Below are 17,314 nucleotides of genomic sequence, written 5' to 3'. Positions count from 1 at the left end.
ACAAAATTAGTTTGAGATCAAACAATAATTGGCAGACAGCAACTACCTTTTGAGATCTAAAAATAAAATAAAGTTAAATTCACATTATTGAAACATTATGTGTTCTATCCTTCATGTCAGTTAATCTAACACTGAGATGGAATTCTGAGGTTTGGGCACAGCTGAGTTGAATCTGACTCGCTGAATCACTGGAAATAGCCTTGAGACTCAGAGAGAGGACGTGAAATGTTGTGGAAAGCCCACTGCAGGATCCCATCTATAGGGCTCTGAATGTATCAAGAAGACAAATATACTGTTAGGCATCTCATCTAGGGCTTCCGGTATATATATATATATATATATATATATATATATATATATATATATATATATATATAGTTTCCATTGCTCACTTGCAAGTAATAATTAAATTTTTATACTGTTAAGAAGCATGACTTCACCTCCCCCATTATAGAGTCAATTTCCTCTCTGTTGAACAGCTGCTCTGATGGCGTCAAACCGTGGTCACTCATGTGTTGACTCACCTGTGAAATAAAAGAAAGACTAATACATCTGTTATGTTAGAAGGCCCAAAAGTTTTATTTTAGTCTATTTGAGATACCTGAAGACTCCTCGATGATGTTTCGCTTTCAGGTCCCCAAGACCTGGAGCAATTCCTACATCGTGTCTTTCCGCTGAAGAGACAATTAGGGGAAGAGAGAGAGGCTGAGCTTCAAAGCACGATAGAATTCAGTTATTTTATTATAAATCACAGTACAATAACATCAGTACTTTGAGAAGTTGCAGAGAGCATGATAACTCTGCAGGCACTGAGGGCAGGTGAGCAGCTCTCCCTGGACGAGATGACAAATTCCACAAGCCACCCTGATCCCAACCATTTGACCATCCGAAGACTGAGAAAGATGAAATATAATAATATAAAACATCCTGCCACTCGTCAGAGATATATATGATTCAAATGATGGGAATGACATTAGGGTGTATAAACAAGATCTTTATTCTTTTTTTGCTGAATAATGGAAGTAAACATATTAGCGTCCACACTAAAGTTCTGTTTATTATAAGAGAGCACTGCAGTTTTGTCGTTTGCCACTTTGAATGCTTGAGCTCTTTAAAGTCAGGTCGATCCGGATTGGCTGGCAATGTTTTTATCAATCATCAGCTTGAAAAGTAATAATTCTGAAAGTGATTCCAATGATCATTATTGGACTTCCATAATCTTCATTGTTACAGTTATCACCCTGGGTATGAACGGGCCTTAAATGTGATGCTCCATGCTCCTATGTCAGTGTGTCTCTTATGTAGTCACATGGAAGTGTTACCTGGAGGCCCATGGGTGGAGCGCTTATGCCTCCTGTGACTGTGGAGAGTGAAGTGGAGGACAGAGAGGAGAAGAAGGAGAAGTCCACAGCAGAGCTGGAGCTCGTCTCTGTCACTGGAGGGTGAACTGTGGACTAAAATACAAGCAGAAAAGTTACTACTGCCATATCAATAATAATCTCCCCTCACTGCTCATCATTTTGTGCGACCAACTGTAAAGCAAATGGGAAATTTTGTTTTCAATACATTTAATTGGAATCTTGGCATGTTTTACCTGCAAGGGGTTGTATATCTTGTCTTTCGCTCTGTTGTTTTGGCATAGCTGACAGCGCCATGTACCACTGAAAGCAAACACATTTCTAAAACTAGTGAGAAATGCACATCTCAGTGGTTATGCGCTATAATTATGAATGATGTATAAAAACTGGGGAGGGGTGTGTGTAGGGTGAGACTTGTTTTTTATTTTTATTTTAGGTTAGTGTGGTAATATGATACTTTTAAAGCCACATGTAATTTTTCGCCACTAGAGGTCACTTATTCAAAACAAAGGTGTTGTTTTGATGCCACTTTTATTATGCCACAGGCGACCGCTTCTACTTTTTCCAGTCATGCGTATGTGGAGTAACACAGCACTGTTTTATCATATTAGATACATTATTTGAGTGTGTTGAAAGTTTTGTTATAATTTGACTCTGTGCGTTCGCTCAGCGTTTACTATGAGACACTTGTTGCACACTGCAGTAAGCGAGATCGATATTAGGCATGGTAAATATCGATCTTGTGGTACCATTAGGCACTTGTGGTAAATCATGAAAACAAAATTTAAACAATAAGACTAACTGTGTCGAGCTAATGATTCGTTTTCTGTCGATGAATACATCCAAACAGTTGCTAGCCTGTCTAATAATAAAATATTGTATATTAAAGCATAAGCATCTTCTGTGTTTCCATGGTTTCTACAAAATCTATAACCGGAAATCAAGGGTAACAGGGCTATGTCATTGATAGTTGACGCACGGCATTGTCTGTGACCTGGCTAAAAGTGCTTATTGCTCTGGATTTAAACATTCTTGGAAACATTTGGGATAAAGTCAACAAAATATATAACATTGATCTAGTGTTTTTTATTTCAAAAATCTTACATATTGTGCTTTTAATATGAATTATATCAATAACAATATAATTACATCATCCTTAAAACTGCATTTTAAGGATTTATTAATAATATTACAGATTTATTATTAACATTAATTGTATCAATAATAATATATTCACTATGTAATAGATCTTAAGTCATCCTGCAGCTCATTTTGGAAGTTTGCTGAGGCCCCCTAGTGGGTTCTAGCCCCCTGGGTGAGAAAGTCTGGAACTACACTAACAACTTGAGATTTAAATAAATAGCAGTTTACAGGATTTTGTTTCATTTACACTTTTAAAAGTAAGAAAAATTATTATGTAAAATAAAGATTATTTCAGATTTTGCACTATATTAGGTCAATTATCAGAGTAAATTTGTGTGACATGAAATTCTGTTTTAAAATGAATATTTCACTCAAATGATTAGGCTAATACTGTTCATTGACCTGTGTGTCTCATGACTGCTCTGTACCTGGGTATGGAGCTGAGGGGCGGCACCAGGCAGCTGAGGTGGAAGGCGCGAGGACACCCATCACAGCAGATGAGCTCCCCACCATCTTTACACACTGCACACTCATCGTCATTATGCTCTACCTGAACATATGCATAATAAACATGATGAATACGGAATAACCTACCATACCAGGTAAACATTAACAACTTATTTCTACATAATATGTTGCATGTAGGGTTTTTTGTATCTTCATTGTCTGTACTTGGTCACCTACATCCATGACTCTAGTGCTTGGCTCTCCCTGCTGGTGACTAGAGTTTTGTGCAGGCTGTGCCTTGTGCACTCCAGCTGTCTCATCCAGTTTGCCAGAAGAGTAGAATTCTCCTCCAACCTTGATGCATTTTTTGGCACCTCCTGCAGGAAAGCGCAACTGAGACATCTATGCTGCCAAAGTGTTTACATGGCAAGGCTACACTATCAAAACCCACGCTAAGAGCTAAAGCATTAGCTAAGTAAAGGCTTTCATCACAGTCTGGCAATACTTTATTAGTGTGCTGAGCTCACCAGACTCAATGACCTGCTGGATCAGAATCCCCTCCACTGTCCCACAGCCAGCGGGATGCTCACTGGCAGATACAGCCACGGCCCTCTGAACTGAGGTAGATACCGCCTGGACCCCTGCGTTTTGGGAGTCATATTTATTAATGCACAATCTCATTCATCTACTATAATACATAGTCATCTAATGACACATTTTACACAAGCATTAAGCAATTACCGTTCCCCACTGAGACCTGAGAAAGTGCTGGACCATCTGTCTTCCTCATCGGCTTGCCTTTGCTTCCTGGAACAGTATAGACATTGAGTCGTGTTTGAAACCAGAAGCATCAAATTATGCCCATTTAAACTGGCACGTGTCAGATTTATCGGTCACATTAAAGTCATGTCGGAAAGGTCAAATTTACGAGTTGGAAAGTTGTAATTACAAGTGTGAAACTGGAAAAGTCGGCATGAAACAAAAGTTGCAACAGTCTTTTCTTTTTTTCTATTGTGACAGTCTACATCTTAGTGAAATCGCATCTCAAACAAGAAAAAATGTAGGCCGGGATTTTGTCCACTGAGAATTGATTGGTGACAGTTTGTCCCGCCCTCGCACTAGTCATAAGAAAAAAAAGAGATAAGGGAACATTCATTAAATGCACTGATAAAGCATTTATTAAAAATACTGTAATATTCCATAAAAAAGCCTGAATTTTCCAATTTTGACTTTAAGCCACCATGGATGCAGCATCTGTATTAGTACAATTGTTCAAATAAATGAAATTCTCCAGGAAAAAAATGGCATTTGGGGGGTAAAATATGTTTTATTTTGGTAAGGTTGCCTGCTAAAATTCGCATTACTGGGTCTATCACATAACTGAGTGCACTTCAACCCGCGGAAAAAAATGCAGATATGGCAACACAGTGCAGTTGAGTTCTGTTGACAATTGACAACTAACATGCTTCGCTCCATTGCTCTGATTGGTTGTAGGTCTATCCAATTGAGGTCTTTCCTGGTTCAGTTGAAACACGCCCCATAACTACACCCCAACAGTCCAATGGAGCAGTATCAGACTCATATTCTGACTAGAATTGAGTTTGAACATGGCAGGCTAATAAAAATATATATAACAACTAAATTTAGAGCGCCTTCATAAAGTAAAAAAATACATAAAAACACACCCGATGCATAATCTTTATTCAATATCTGTTTCCTTTATAAATCAGTATTTTCAAACAATGTAAGTTTATATACGACAGTGTGTAAAACTCTGTATGTGTGTATTTAAGAAGATAACACAATTACAAGCCAATTATACTTAGAATACTTAATTATACTTTTAAGTATCTCGATCAGAAGATTGAGTACAAGAATAAGACAAATACGAACATAGACTTTTCTGTCAGTAAGTCAAGGTATATTTCTGAGAAGCACATATAAAGTAGACTGAAAAGTATAATTTCATATTTTTAGTTTACACTTGAAATAACAAATTTGTTTGGCCATATAATTGTAAAATATTTAGGTTAAGCTTATTTGGCTTGCTGTCTACTGATGAGGGGCTTGGTGAAGCAGCTTCAACTCGAGCTGTGATATACACCCCAACAGTGACCGATGTAAGGTAAGGTATCTAAGATAAAGGTGGAGTTTGGGAAGGTGGTGGGATGCTAGAAGATCTGAGACTGAGGAGAGGTAAGCTGCTGCTTATATTCAGCTATATAGATTAGATGTGCTTGCTCCTCCCTAAATTACCTTTAGAACTTCACTAAACTTTTTTTGTAAGGGTGGTTGAAATTTAGTTTGGTTTATCCATTACCTGAATGAGAACTGCATTGACAATCAAATGATACAGTTGTAGGAAGAATTGCCAGGAATGACACCCCTCTCTTTGCAATATTTTGATATGACCTGAATGATGATGTTCCTGTGCACTGAAAAAATTATTTTTTTACTGTTTGTTCAAATAAGCTAAAGCAACACGATTGCTATACATTTTGTCCAAACTTAATTTGATTGTGTTTAATCCACTTAAATATAAGTCAAATTGACATCAAACTTAATCTGTTTGTGTTGTTATATGAATGATTTGTGTTGCATTAACTAACCTGGTTAGTTTCCAGCATGATTCGTATATGTCTAAATCAAGAGCGAGGAAATGTTGTTATTTTATATGTAAACATGTTTTTTAATGTATTTTTGAGCAAAATGAGAAAGAGGAGTCTTGATTGTTTTTAATAGAATTTATTAATCAATTATGTTGGAATTATTAGAACAATTTAAATTATTGTGGGTTACCATTTTGGAGAAGAGTGGAGCATTTCCGTGGACTAATACAACCAATGACATAATGGATTTGCTGAAGGAGCTTTTAATTTAGCATTTAAGATGCTAATGTGTGCTATCTCTAGCTAAAAGTTTGTCAACTAGTGCAGTATTATAATTCAGTTGTGTAACATTAAAGTAAATTAAATTTAAGTGGATGAATGAATATATGAAATTGTTGGATCATATAGGGAGTCATATACAATTCACTTTGAATTTACTTAATTGAGTCACTTTAAATGTAATAATACCATGATGTTGAAGTAACATGAACTAATTATGTTTGTTTAACGCAATTGATTCATGTGGACCGATGTACACAATTAAATCATGTTAATCCAATGCACTTTTTTTCAGTGTGTGTGCCGGTACCCAAGCCTGACAAGCCAGACCCACATCAAGATGTTTGGTCTGGAAACTCACCATTGACAGGACTCAATCTGAGGGTCAGATAAACGGTTGTCTTTCAAACTCCCTCTGCAGGCAATTGGATAGCACTACAACCAACCAGAGCAACGTGAAGTAGAGCTAGTAGATTAAACTTTCGCCCAAACTCCAAACACATCTTTCCTTCTTAAGAATGACTTCAGTGCCGTTCTTTGTTCTTTTCTCAAAGAAAAGCTTAACTCCAAGTCTTCCAGTCGCGTTCAAAGCTGATTCAAAAGACTGCCGTTCGCCAGCTTCTGTGTTTACTAGTACCACGCAAGTGCAACTCAGCCGTCATTATATTAGGCCCCGCCCACCAACTCTATACACGATGTGATTGGCTTGACCAGAGTTTGGCTTTTATAGCTCAGACGTCTATTGAGAGTTGCTAGACGGTACTCGCGGCAGATTAGATTTGCTGCCGCTAGGGTGCGTCTAGATTTCTAGGCTACCTGTACCCATTACCTGAGATAGAGGTTATGGCTTTCTTGGTGTGGTGATGAGACCGGTGGGTCAGGTGTTTTTCGGCCACCCCTCTCTTTTTGCCTGACTGGCTGCGGACCCAGCGTGTCCCAGCATGTCTGGCCACCTGCTTTAACCCTGGCAAATGAGATTAACATCACTTGAGCAGTGATTATCCTCCAAGCCACTTATTGTATGTTTGTCAGGCCTGTGCACTGTACCTTTGGGGAGGTTCATAAACAGGGATTCCAGTTTTGGGTAACACTCCTTGTTGTACTCTTTACAGAGATTGCTCCAGAAGGCCTGGAGGACAGTAGCGTCTTGGTCCAGTAGCAAAGTCAGCAGTGAGTAGACAGCTTTGTGGATCCCATCCTTTTTCTTTCGCTCTAAAGTCTCCTTATAAGTCGGTGATAGTATTAGTTTGTTGTTTTAGCATTTTAGGAACTAACTACAACTGAACAATCATCCGATTAGAACACAAAGACATTCTTCACATTATGCATGCTGACTTGAAATAGTGCTTTTGTATGAAAATGTTCACCGTCAGGATCTGCTCAGAGATGATGTCGTGATCCGCCAGCCCATACAGCAGTGGGAAAGGATCGGTGATTGCCATGGCGATCTCAGTCCTACATGCTCGTAGCTGTGAGCGCAGGTCAGACTCTCCGCAACCTTCCACCCTAGACATGCTCACACATGGAGTACTGGAGTCCTGCAGTATAGATCCCAACTAAACTCACACTACCTTGATATTCTGAGAGCATATTTCTCCAAATATTAATTTGAATAGATTCCTTTTTTTTTTTATTGTACACATGAGGACCACTTTTTGAATTAAGTGATAAGGGAACACTTGTTACAAATTATACTTTTGAGTGTTGTATTTAAACTGACCAATTATAACTTAATACATTTGGTTACTTTATTTTAAGATGTCCTTGTTGCAGTGTAATTTAAATACTAAGTAATATTAATTAACTCCATGTACTTACTACATAATTCGGGTTACTTGCTTGTAATCATGCATAATTTACTGTTTACTAAGTACATGTAAGATGTGTTACATGTACAACAGAGAAACAGTAAAATAAAGTCTTACCATACATTTTAATGTGTAAAGATTTAAGTAAACTTAAATTAACACATGTTGTATTTTGGTTATTTTTCACAAATAAAAAATAAAAAACAGTAATTGCGAGTAATGCAGCAGACTTCTATCCTAAATAATTCAAAACTATCAGTCATCATGCAACCTTTAGAAATAATGGTACATATTGATAAATACGCTAAAAAATGAACATGGTACTTACAACAGATGCTGGTGATGAGGACTAGAGATACCCGTCTTCTCCTAGCTGGTTTCCTTTTATTTAGTGTGATGGCTGTCAGTGATTGACATGCCTTATTTGTGGTGGATAAATGGCTCTTGTGCTCTTGGCCTCTAGGGGCCATTGATTCATAAGACCTTCAGTCCTGCTGTGGTAAGTGGTGACATTGAATTTCTATTTACAGTTAAAACACTAAAACGCACCTTGTAGGTTGGATAAAAATACCTGCCCCTCATTTATCCGCATTTATGCTAATTTGTGCGGTATGGCTTGGAAAGTCCACAGTTGGGCAAGAAACGATTTCTCAATCATGTGAGCCATCTACTTTAAGTCACCTGTCTCTCCTGAGGACTATAGTTTCCATGCCAAGGGGAATCCCAATCTCTGTGCATCTCAATAAATGTACTGGGTGTTAGCTATTATAGGGATAGTTCACCCCCAAAAAATGTATTCTGTCATTATTTACTCACACTTATGTTTAAACTTGTATGAGTTTAATAAGCACAAAATATATTTTGAAGAATGTTTGTAACCAGACAGTTGACATAGTATTTTTTCCAACTATAAAAGTCAATAGCTACCGCCAACTGTTTGGTTACCAAAATGCCAAATAAGAAATTCAGAACAAAGCATGAGACAGTAAATGATGACAGAATTAAACATTTTTGGTGAACTATCCCTTTAATGCAGCATTAGTAATGTTGTGTGGGAATTATTAGCCTTTGAGATTTTCCAACAAGGTAAAGCTCCAAATTAGAATTGCTTTCAGATTTTAATGAACGCTAGGACATAATTTGTCTGAATTTTTACAAAAATAGTTTTATTTTAAAATTAAATAAATTTATATTTAAGAAACTTCATTCAAACTTCCCTCTTTTTTGCTTGATTGAACATGTACACACTTTTTTTATAAAGCAGATGAACTGCTGTATAAAATCAACATCACACTCAGCATTGTAGACAGTATGGTATTAAGACATGGATTTTATTGATTATTTTTTTCAGACAGATGTCATGCTCATAAATGTCCTTACAGAGTGAATAAAGAGCCAACTACACTGCTCTACACAACCCTACGGCTACAACTTTGACAGATTCAATCTCCTCACACAATCAGCAGCAACTTCCTGTTCTTACAAACAACCTTCCGCTTGCACGAGACTGTTCTGCAATTCTTCTCAACCACTGTGAATTGGCTAGATGGTGTGAATACAACAATTTAATCACAGATCAACCTCGTAAATCCGTCAGGCCATCCAGTCAGTGACCTCCCTTCTACAACGTGTGTGTTCTCAGGTAGCCATACAATGAAAGCTTTGCATTGTGATGCCACAATAACAGAAGGCACAACTAGTGTACAAAAGTGAAAGATGACAAAGCAAACGAGAAGAAACGGAGGCTTGAGAAATGTGAACGTGAAAGATGACATACTCTGTGCACTGTTAATGCAAAACTCATTAACATCAGTCCCTCCCCATAGTTAATATCAGCGGCCCCTTCAATTATCCGAGAAGCTAAAGTCAAGCCTAGTACCAACAATTCAGTCACAGTAATTCCTCATGTCCATTTTTCTTTGAATTATTAGAAGTATTGGCACCAGAAAGAAACTCGCACTAACATTAAATATATTATAAATAGCTAATATATCCTAAATTAATCTCTATACAATCAGTGGTGTTAATCAGTGCATTTATGTAAACAATTCAAAATCTAAAACAAAAAAACACATACATTAAATATTAAAGATACTATGTTTCCAGAGTTTTGTAAACAACTCACATTTCTTGAACGTACTGTTAACCAGAAAGATCGTGAGTGGACTACAGGCGGGTTCATTCTCTCTCAGTGCAGTGTTTTAGGATTCTTTGAGATGAAATCGTTCACCTGCAACATTTTGAATTTGAATCTATACATCCATTCGACATGTGCGGGAGACTACGAGAGCTTTACTACACAGATATATGAGGGATACAACAATCATTTGTCTGTTTCATCACTTTATGATCTGGTGAACCACACATTTCCTTGTCAGAACCCATAACAAAGTGCATGTATTTGAAATGAAAATCTGTTGTTTCCTAAGGCTCACCTCAAAAATCGCCCTTCTCGCCCCAAACGAATGAATGACAATTTCCTCATTCTTTTTAGTTCTAGTCGGCTGCAAAATAATAAAAAAATAAAAATACATTATTTTATAAATTAAACCACATATTTGTGTAAAATATCTGAAGGGGTTTAACAGGAATAATAGTATTGTTTCAGAAAAGATCCTCTTAATGAATGAGTAAAACGGTATAAGGCAATAGCAAAATGCCCAAATGATAAATAATAGTTTACTACCAGTGTATGGCTACAGGTGAGACCGACAAAATAAGAGTGAAGCCCTTGTCGTATTAAAAAAAGAAGAAAAACACATTTGTACAGGTGAACATAAACCACGTCTAAATGATGGATGTTCACAATAATATAAATACTATATACAATACAGTACCGCCTGGCGGATCTAAAGTGTATACATGAAGCGAGCAGAAAAATCTGTTGGTTCTTTGCAACAGTGCCACGGCACTTTAAAGGTTAGCCAGGTTAGTACGCACGCCTCTCATGGAGGCTGGTACTGGATTAGCACGTAGGATGTATAACACAGACCCACACTAAGACTTTGAACAGGGCCTCTCTCTTTTGTCTTTTTTTCATTAAGTTCTTCGTTTCGTTACTATTGATGCGAATGGACCAACGACATGACAGATTCTAAAAGTTGTCTTACATGCATGCTATGGACGAAAGACAGTTACTCTGCCATCCGTCTTGAATCTTAAACTCATTTTTTGTGAAGGCATCATTTAGTGCTTTTTGTAATGTACAAAAATACAAAACATAACAACCGATAATCCACTCTGAATGTTTTTGTCCGAAGATGGTACACATGCCACTTCCTGTCCTATATGAATCTGTTAGCTAGTCACTTTGAATTACCTATGATATTATTTTGGCAATTGAACAGACAGTGTAGATTTTTTTTTTTGTTCTTGCAACTGAGGAGTATAATTTTAGACCCATTCAGATAGATGTAAAAAGCCTATATCCGATCATAAAGTTCAACAGGACATGGACCCATAGGAAGCAACAGAACAAGCGTGTGGTGTTAATGAAGGTCCGAACCAGCTTTCTACTAACAGGAGCACCCGCTTTCAGTAGCCGGAGGATCCGGCTGTTTGTCCAGCTTGATGTCGATCACTGTGAGGGGGATGTGTGTCAAGGAAATCAAGGGAATGGTGTTAGCTTTCCTCCACACACTGTTGTAAATAAAACTTTTTTAAAGATGATTGGAGTATGTTGTACAAGAAAATACTATTTCAGTCTTTCTACTTAAAGATTTCACATTTAATAAAAAGTTATTTGCAATTTCTTTGTAATTACTGCAGCGAAACTTTGTGTCATCACAAAGGCTTGATTATTGTGATTAAGCCGATCAACTATAAAAAACATATCGTCATATGAATCAAATTCCAGCTGGACTTCTTATGATCATGTTGATCAAGAGTGTTGTTGGTCCCGAGATCCAGATTAAAGTTGAGAGGCTGAAACTGGTGAACATTCTTCCAGTTTATCTTAAATCTGAATTTAAATCCCAGTTAAAAACGTATCTTTTTACCCAGACTTATAACTTTCCCTGGAGTATAAGGATCCATCACCTATCAGTGTTTTGATACTCTCCTCCTTCTCATTGTTTATATTCATCCGTCGTTAGCGAGGTTTTGTACAGCACAGTGGTTAACTACTGTTTTTATTGTGCTGTATAAATACATTTAGATTTATATGAATAATACATTCATACTTACAATTTCTGAGTAAAAATAGTTGTAAAGAAAATCCTACACCTACTTATTTTAAGTGTAAACTATTTTTGTTATCTCTTATTTAATTTATCTTTACTTCCATAATCTGTTGAATTTTCTATCTTTTTTTAATGGGGGGGGGGGGGTGCATAGAGAAAAAAATGCATAGCAAATATTGATTTTATCATGAAAAGTTGGTGTTTTTGGAAAAAGAGCCAGACAGTTGGTAAAGAGACAATAGTTTTTTTTTCTTTAGAATATGTGTGCCAATAAATCATGCTCAATAAGAAGAGGAAATTGCATGTTGGCTGTGTTGAACTGAGTTGAGTGAGTTGTGTCATATTAGTTTCACTAGTGGGGAAACGTGAATAGAAAAAAATGCTTGTTATCAGTTTTCTAAACTTCATCTGCCATTGGTCGAACCGACAGAGAGTCCCGCCCCAAAATCACAGTATTGGTTTAAGACGATGTTGCAGTGTTTGGATGGACAGAATGCTTACCGCAGAGCCAAGGGTTTATATATTCCAGGAAAATCACCCTAAAAATGGCTTACTTATTTGTTTTACTCTCTACATGTTAAGCTGGGACACATCCTCAAACACAACACATAGCTTTTAAACGTCATGCATTCAAGGATACTTCCTTCTTTGTTATTATCATCCAAGCTTTCCATTCCGGGCAAAGCAGCAGCCACTCGCCGAAACAACTGTTAAGCCAAACCGAAAGAGAATGAAATCAGACAAAGATTTTTTCCAGAGCAGATTGGTACAGCTAAAGCCCTTTGGGCAACAATTCAGTGGCTAAATCAAATCTTTTAGAGCTTCCCATGTGTCATGTTACAGGGTATGAGCTCAATTAAATTACTCTATTGGATCAGTCCATTTGCCATTGTAGTGCTCTGAGACTCACCTGTTTAACATTGCTGCCAGTCTTTGCACTAGTCTCGATAAACATCACATTCAGCTCTTTGGCCCTCTGCTCCCCCTCCTCTATAGTGATTTGCCTATCAGAGTAAATACCATCATAATGCGTTACACTTAAAGTCAATTAAACTGATCATTTTGAGTAAATAAATTAAATACATTTAAATACAAAAATGAAAATGGATATGGTAATGATCACATGTTAGTGTTTACAAAATAAATGTCAATATTAGGGCTGGTTTAAAAATATTGATTTCTTGATTTTAAATGATTATCATTTTGAAGAACCGTCATCGATTCTTAAAATCCACCAATCGATCTTTCAGTCTATGCTGTTTTCAGCTGACGGATAAACAAAGCCCTGTAGTGCACCTACCATCCAATAATTCTTTGTTTGATATTAAGTCTTAGCTTTCAGATTCTGTCAGTTACAAAATTCAGCCAATAAATACCGTTTTGGCGCTCTTTTATGTGCTTGACAGACCGTTGTAACGTCTCAGTTCAAGTGAATCGGCAGTGCGAAGCGCATGTGAACAGATCATCTTTTTTCCGCTTTACTACTAGTTACAGCATGAAATAAACATGAATGACCATCAGAAGGTGTGTTGAAAGATACAGTACAACTTACTAAAATCCATATCATGTCACATGTAATTACTCAATCTGTTTCAACCGCCGAAAGACGTCAATTGTCATGTAATCTTACATTTACCTCAGAAAAGCGTTTCAAAACTCCTTAGTCAACTAAAAAAAAGAACTCTAGAGAATAAAAATGTCCTTATGTGAAATTTAAATGCAAGAAGTCTACAAATCCACCTTTAGTGTTATAGTGATGAACCAACTGGGGTTCCCTGCATAATTTAGTTGAGAGAAAATGTTTTCCTTGAGGGAATTTGCGGTGTATTGTACTTGATAGGCCTGAATTAATAGATATTGAATCGAACCGAATCAAATAGCTAGCTTGTCAATCGAATCGTGAAATTTGTGTCAATGCCCAGCCCTAGTTAATATTATCAATGACTCCACCTCTTTTCCTCTAGGTCTGTCTTGTTGCCGACCAGCATGATAATGACATCACTTCCCCTTTCTGTTCTGACATCATCAATCCATTTGGAGGTTAACTGAAAAGAATTGACATCTGGAACAAGAGAAGAAAAAATCTTAGTCTAATTGGAGCATCAAGTGGTTTTGTTAAATGCCCTTTTCAGCATATGCAACACAAAAGCAGTTGCTTTTACATATATCATTTAATCGTTCAAAGTGTGTATGATTGTGTGTGTGTGTGGCTTACTTGTGATATCATACACCACCACAGCCACTGTGGAGTCTCTAATGTAACTCGGGATAAGACTCCTAAACCGCTCCTGTCCTGCGGTATCCCATAGCTGTAACCTCACCTGCAAGAAAAGACACAATGCATACTTGTAGAAATAATGATACATTTTGATAACTGCCTTAATTTATATATTATATATAATCAGTTTCAAAGCTTCTTACAGTTCGGTCCTCCAGATACATGGTTTTTGATAAAAAGTCAATTCCAATAGTTGCCTGTAGTGACAATAAGATTCAAAGTAAGATACAAAATAGCAAAAACATCTGAAAAACTTTTTGTACACTTCTACATTAATGTAAAAAGAAGATATACCTGATAAGTGTTGTCAAAACTGTCATACATGAACCTTGTTATCAGCGATGTTTTCCCAACTGTAACATAAACCAAAAAAAGGATAATGTTCGGATTTAGATGAATCACACACAGCAAAGTCTTCTTTGTCCTGACATAACCAATACAGCTTGTTTTCACTAATTGAATTGCATTACCATGCTGCAACATATGCTGAAACAACCTCCGTCCTTCAAATGACTGTACATGTCTTAAGGATTACACAAAGAATGTCATTTGGACTCCACTGTTATGCTGAGTTACAACGACATGAAAAATAGCTTGAAAAATGCGGCAGTGCAAGGAGCCACTGTGACAGCACATTTCCTGATTACACATTTCATACACTACAGGACTGCTTTTTGCAGGCCTGTCTGGTCAGGCCTGTTTGTCAGGCTGAACTGAGATACTAAAATCATCAAACAGCACAATGGCAATAGTTATCCTGGAGCTCATATAACAAGGGGGAATAATGGTCCCATTCTTCTGTGGCTTTAGAATGAAGATTATTCTGCTTTTATCTTTAAACAAGATAAACCATATCTGACCAGCAGTTAGATTCAGGACCATGGACAGCAGAAGACAAGTGGTCTTCTGACGTTAAAGGACAGTTCGGCCAAAACATGTCATCATTTACTTACCCAGATGTTGCTCTAAATATGTATGACTTCCTTTCCGGCCACTATTCGCTTTCATTATATGGAAAATAAGTGGTGACAGAGCATGTCCTATCACAATTTCCTTTAAGTTTCCACGGAAAAAAAGAAAATGATAAGTAAACGATGAGAGATTTGTTATTAAGTTGACATATCCTTGAAAAATAAAATATTTTTCTAGCAGGCGTGGTAAGATCTATCATCATACCCAGGCTGAAATTGATTGATTCTCATAGATAAGCATTCAGACAGCCGTCTCTCTGGTAATTTAGTCGTAATTTCTGCTGTTAGAACCAAATATCACTTATCGCAAATCTAATGCTCTTTCACACAGTAAATAGGGCCCTCTGTCTGACTGGATGTCCATTTTCTCCACACCAACAGTGAATGATGAAGACATAACCACTGTATCAGGAACTATTACTAGGTAATGTATAGGAAATATATGCATACTCAAGGCAAAAAAAATATCTCAAGAACACGTGAACTTTATGGTGACGTCGCCATGTTCAGTGTTATTATTTGCAATGTTCGCATGTCCAGTCATCAAATGACAGACATGATCTCAAATGCCCGTCTGATTACGTCTTCACAAACACCGACAGTGACAGTCAGTGACACTGATAAGACTATCATCCAGCCAAAAGAATAAACCACGATATCTATATTCCCATTATATAGGCTGATCGTATGACTGCTCATAAAATGATGCATGAGGTTTTTATTTTTGCTCTGCTGAAGAATCCCACAGACACTGACTGCCAACCTGGGTGTGTCTCCTGTAGACACACGGGAAATGAAAAGCCTCTGCGCCTTTTTGTTTCATGACATATTAAACCAGTGGATGTTAACAGGGACATCTATACAAATATGGCGATTTACATTTCTTTCGAATGAAATATTTCATATAATTTGTTTTGAGCGATTTAGACTGCGCTAAGCGATCAATAATACGATCTTCTGCCTCCAATAGAAAATGCAAGTGACAATCATAACAGTTGCTCAAATAACGATTATATCAGGTTATATTCACAGATGGGTGTTTAGTAGTGAAATGACGCTGCATAGCTATACATTTTCATGACTAATCAAAAATTAAACATATGCAACCGACTTGTTTGACAGGTATTCGATATAGAGATAACATCGTTTGAAATAACACTACAGAAAAGCAGGTATACACTACAGAAGATTCAACAACATACTAATGTACTTCATGCATGTGTTGAAAGGTTAATGGGTTCGTGTCCAAACCCAGTCGTGGCAAACCCAAAGACTCACCGCTTTGCTCTCCTAGAAAAACAAGTTTGAATTTCCGTAAAGGGTTCCCAAAGTCACTTCCCATGGACATGATTGCTTGAATGGTACAGTTGTTATGGATTAATATGTACAGGTGGTACCAGTCTTGCGAGAATGCAGATGGATAATCTTCGGTCGCGAATCGATGGATATTGCAGTACTGCTCCGCGATGTCAATTCCCCCGTCCTGTGCGCATGCGCAGCGGTGGCGATACGCCCGTCTGATATCACTGTGTGTTTACGGAAACGTCCCCGTAAACTCTACTCACACTCTAAACCGCAAACCGTGCATCCGTTCAAAAATGTTTGCATCTGCATCTCTAAGTGCAACGTTTATTTATGTTATATAGTTGTAACGCCTTTTTTGTGTCTTTTGCAGACACACTGCATTTAGATCTAAGCTGTGTACAAGAAAATATTTTTTAATGGAAGGTAGTAAACAGTGTTGCAACCCCTTTGTTTGCACATTAGGCTACAATGTGACATCAATAGGCTATAAAGAAAATAAGAAACATAAAATCTAGTACATTTGGCATCAAAGACTAAACCAAGCAGTAAAATAAGCAAATTATATCACCAGACATGCCCCTTTGACTTATTGGATTATTGATAAATAATTACCTTCCAGTACATTCTAGTCTGAAGAATAAGGGAGCAAAGTTTCAAAGTAGAGATATTAAAAGTATCATATTTGATCATTCCCCCCTACCCCCATCAGATAAATAGCTAAATGGAAACACATGGAGAAATCTCATGCAACAGTGGAGGATGATATTCAAAATAAATGTAAGACTGTGCCTATTGCTAATTTTGCCTATTGCATCCTGGAAGCGTCAATGCATGTAATATACCCTGACAAGTCTGTTTGTCTGCAGTTTCCTTCATAATCTACAGCCCTGGGGCTAAAAAAAATGTATTAGAAAACTAGGTTATATGTTTACTGG

At 37.2% G+C, this 17,314-nt stretch overlaps 2 protein-coding genes across 2 annotated transcripts; both read right to left on the bottom strand.

Moving 5' to 3' along the window:
* On the bottom strand, nt 1-7,350 carry aire (autoimmune regulator). Its single transcript, XM_067453094.1, has 13 exons — nt 7,204-7,350; nt 6,884-7,058; nt 6,666-6,800; nt 3,690-3,755; nt 3,476-3,589; nt 3,186-3,325; nt 2,930-3,051; nt 1,595-1,661; nt 1,323-1,454; nt 772-893; nt 602-674; nt 436-524; nt 1-264 (listed from the first exon to the last, which is right to left on the bottom strand). The coding sequence occupies exons 1-13, from the start codon at nt 7,348-7,350 to the stop codon at nt 186-188; spliced, it is 1,461 nt and encodes a 486-aa protein (XP_067309195.1). The 3' UTR covers nt 1-185.
* Nucleotides 7,351-8,956: 1,606 nt separating this feature from the next.
* On the bottom strand, nt 8,957-16,581 carry rab6bb (RAB6B, member RAS oncogene family b). The gene is made up of 8 exons (XM_067453899.1): nt 16,353-16,581; nt 14,398-14,456; nt 14,247-14,300; nt 14,041-14,146; nt 13,776-13,887; nt 12,736-12,829; nt 12,466-12,532; nt 8,957-11,224 (listed from the first exon to the last, which is right to left on the bottom strand). Exons 1-8 carry the CDS (start codon nt 16,420-16,422, stop codon nt 11,160-11,162), a joined length of 627 nt encoding a protein of 208 aa, XP_067310000.1. The 5' UTR covers nt 16,423-16,581; the 3' UTR covers nt 8,957-11,159.
* Nucleotides 16,582-17,314: the final 733 nt, after the last annotated feature.

This window comes from Pseudorasbora parva, chromosome 9, assembly GCF_024679245.1.
Source record: "Pseudorasbora parva isolate DD20220531a chromosome 9, ASM2467924v1, whole genome shotgun sequence".
NCBI lineage: Eukaryota > Metazoa > Chordata > Actinopteri > Cypriniformes > Gobionidae > Pseudorasbora > Pseudorasbora parva.
This window is presented reverse-complemented; position numbering and strand designations above follow the sequence as displayed.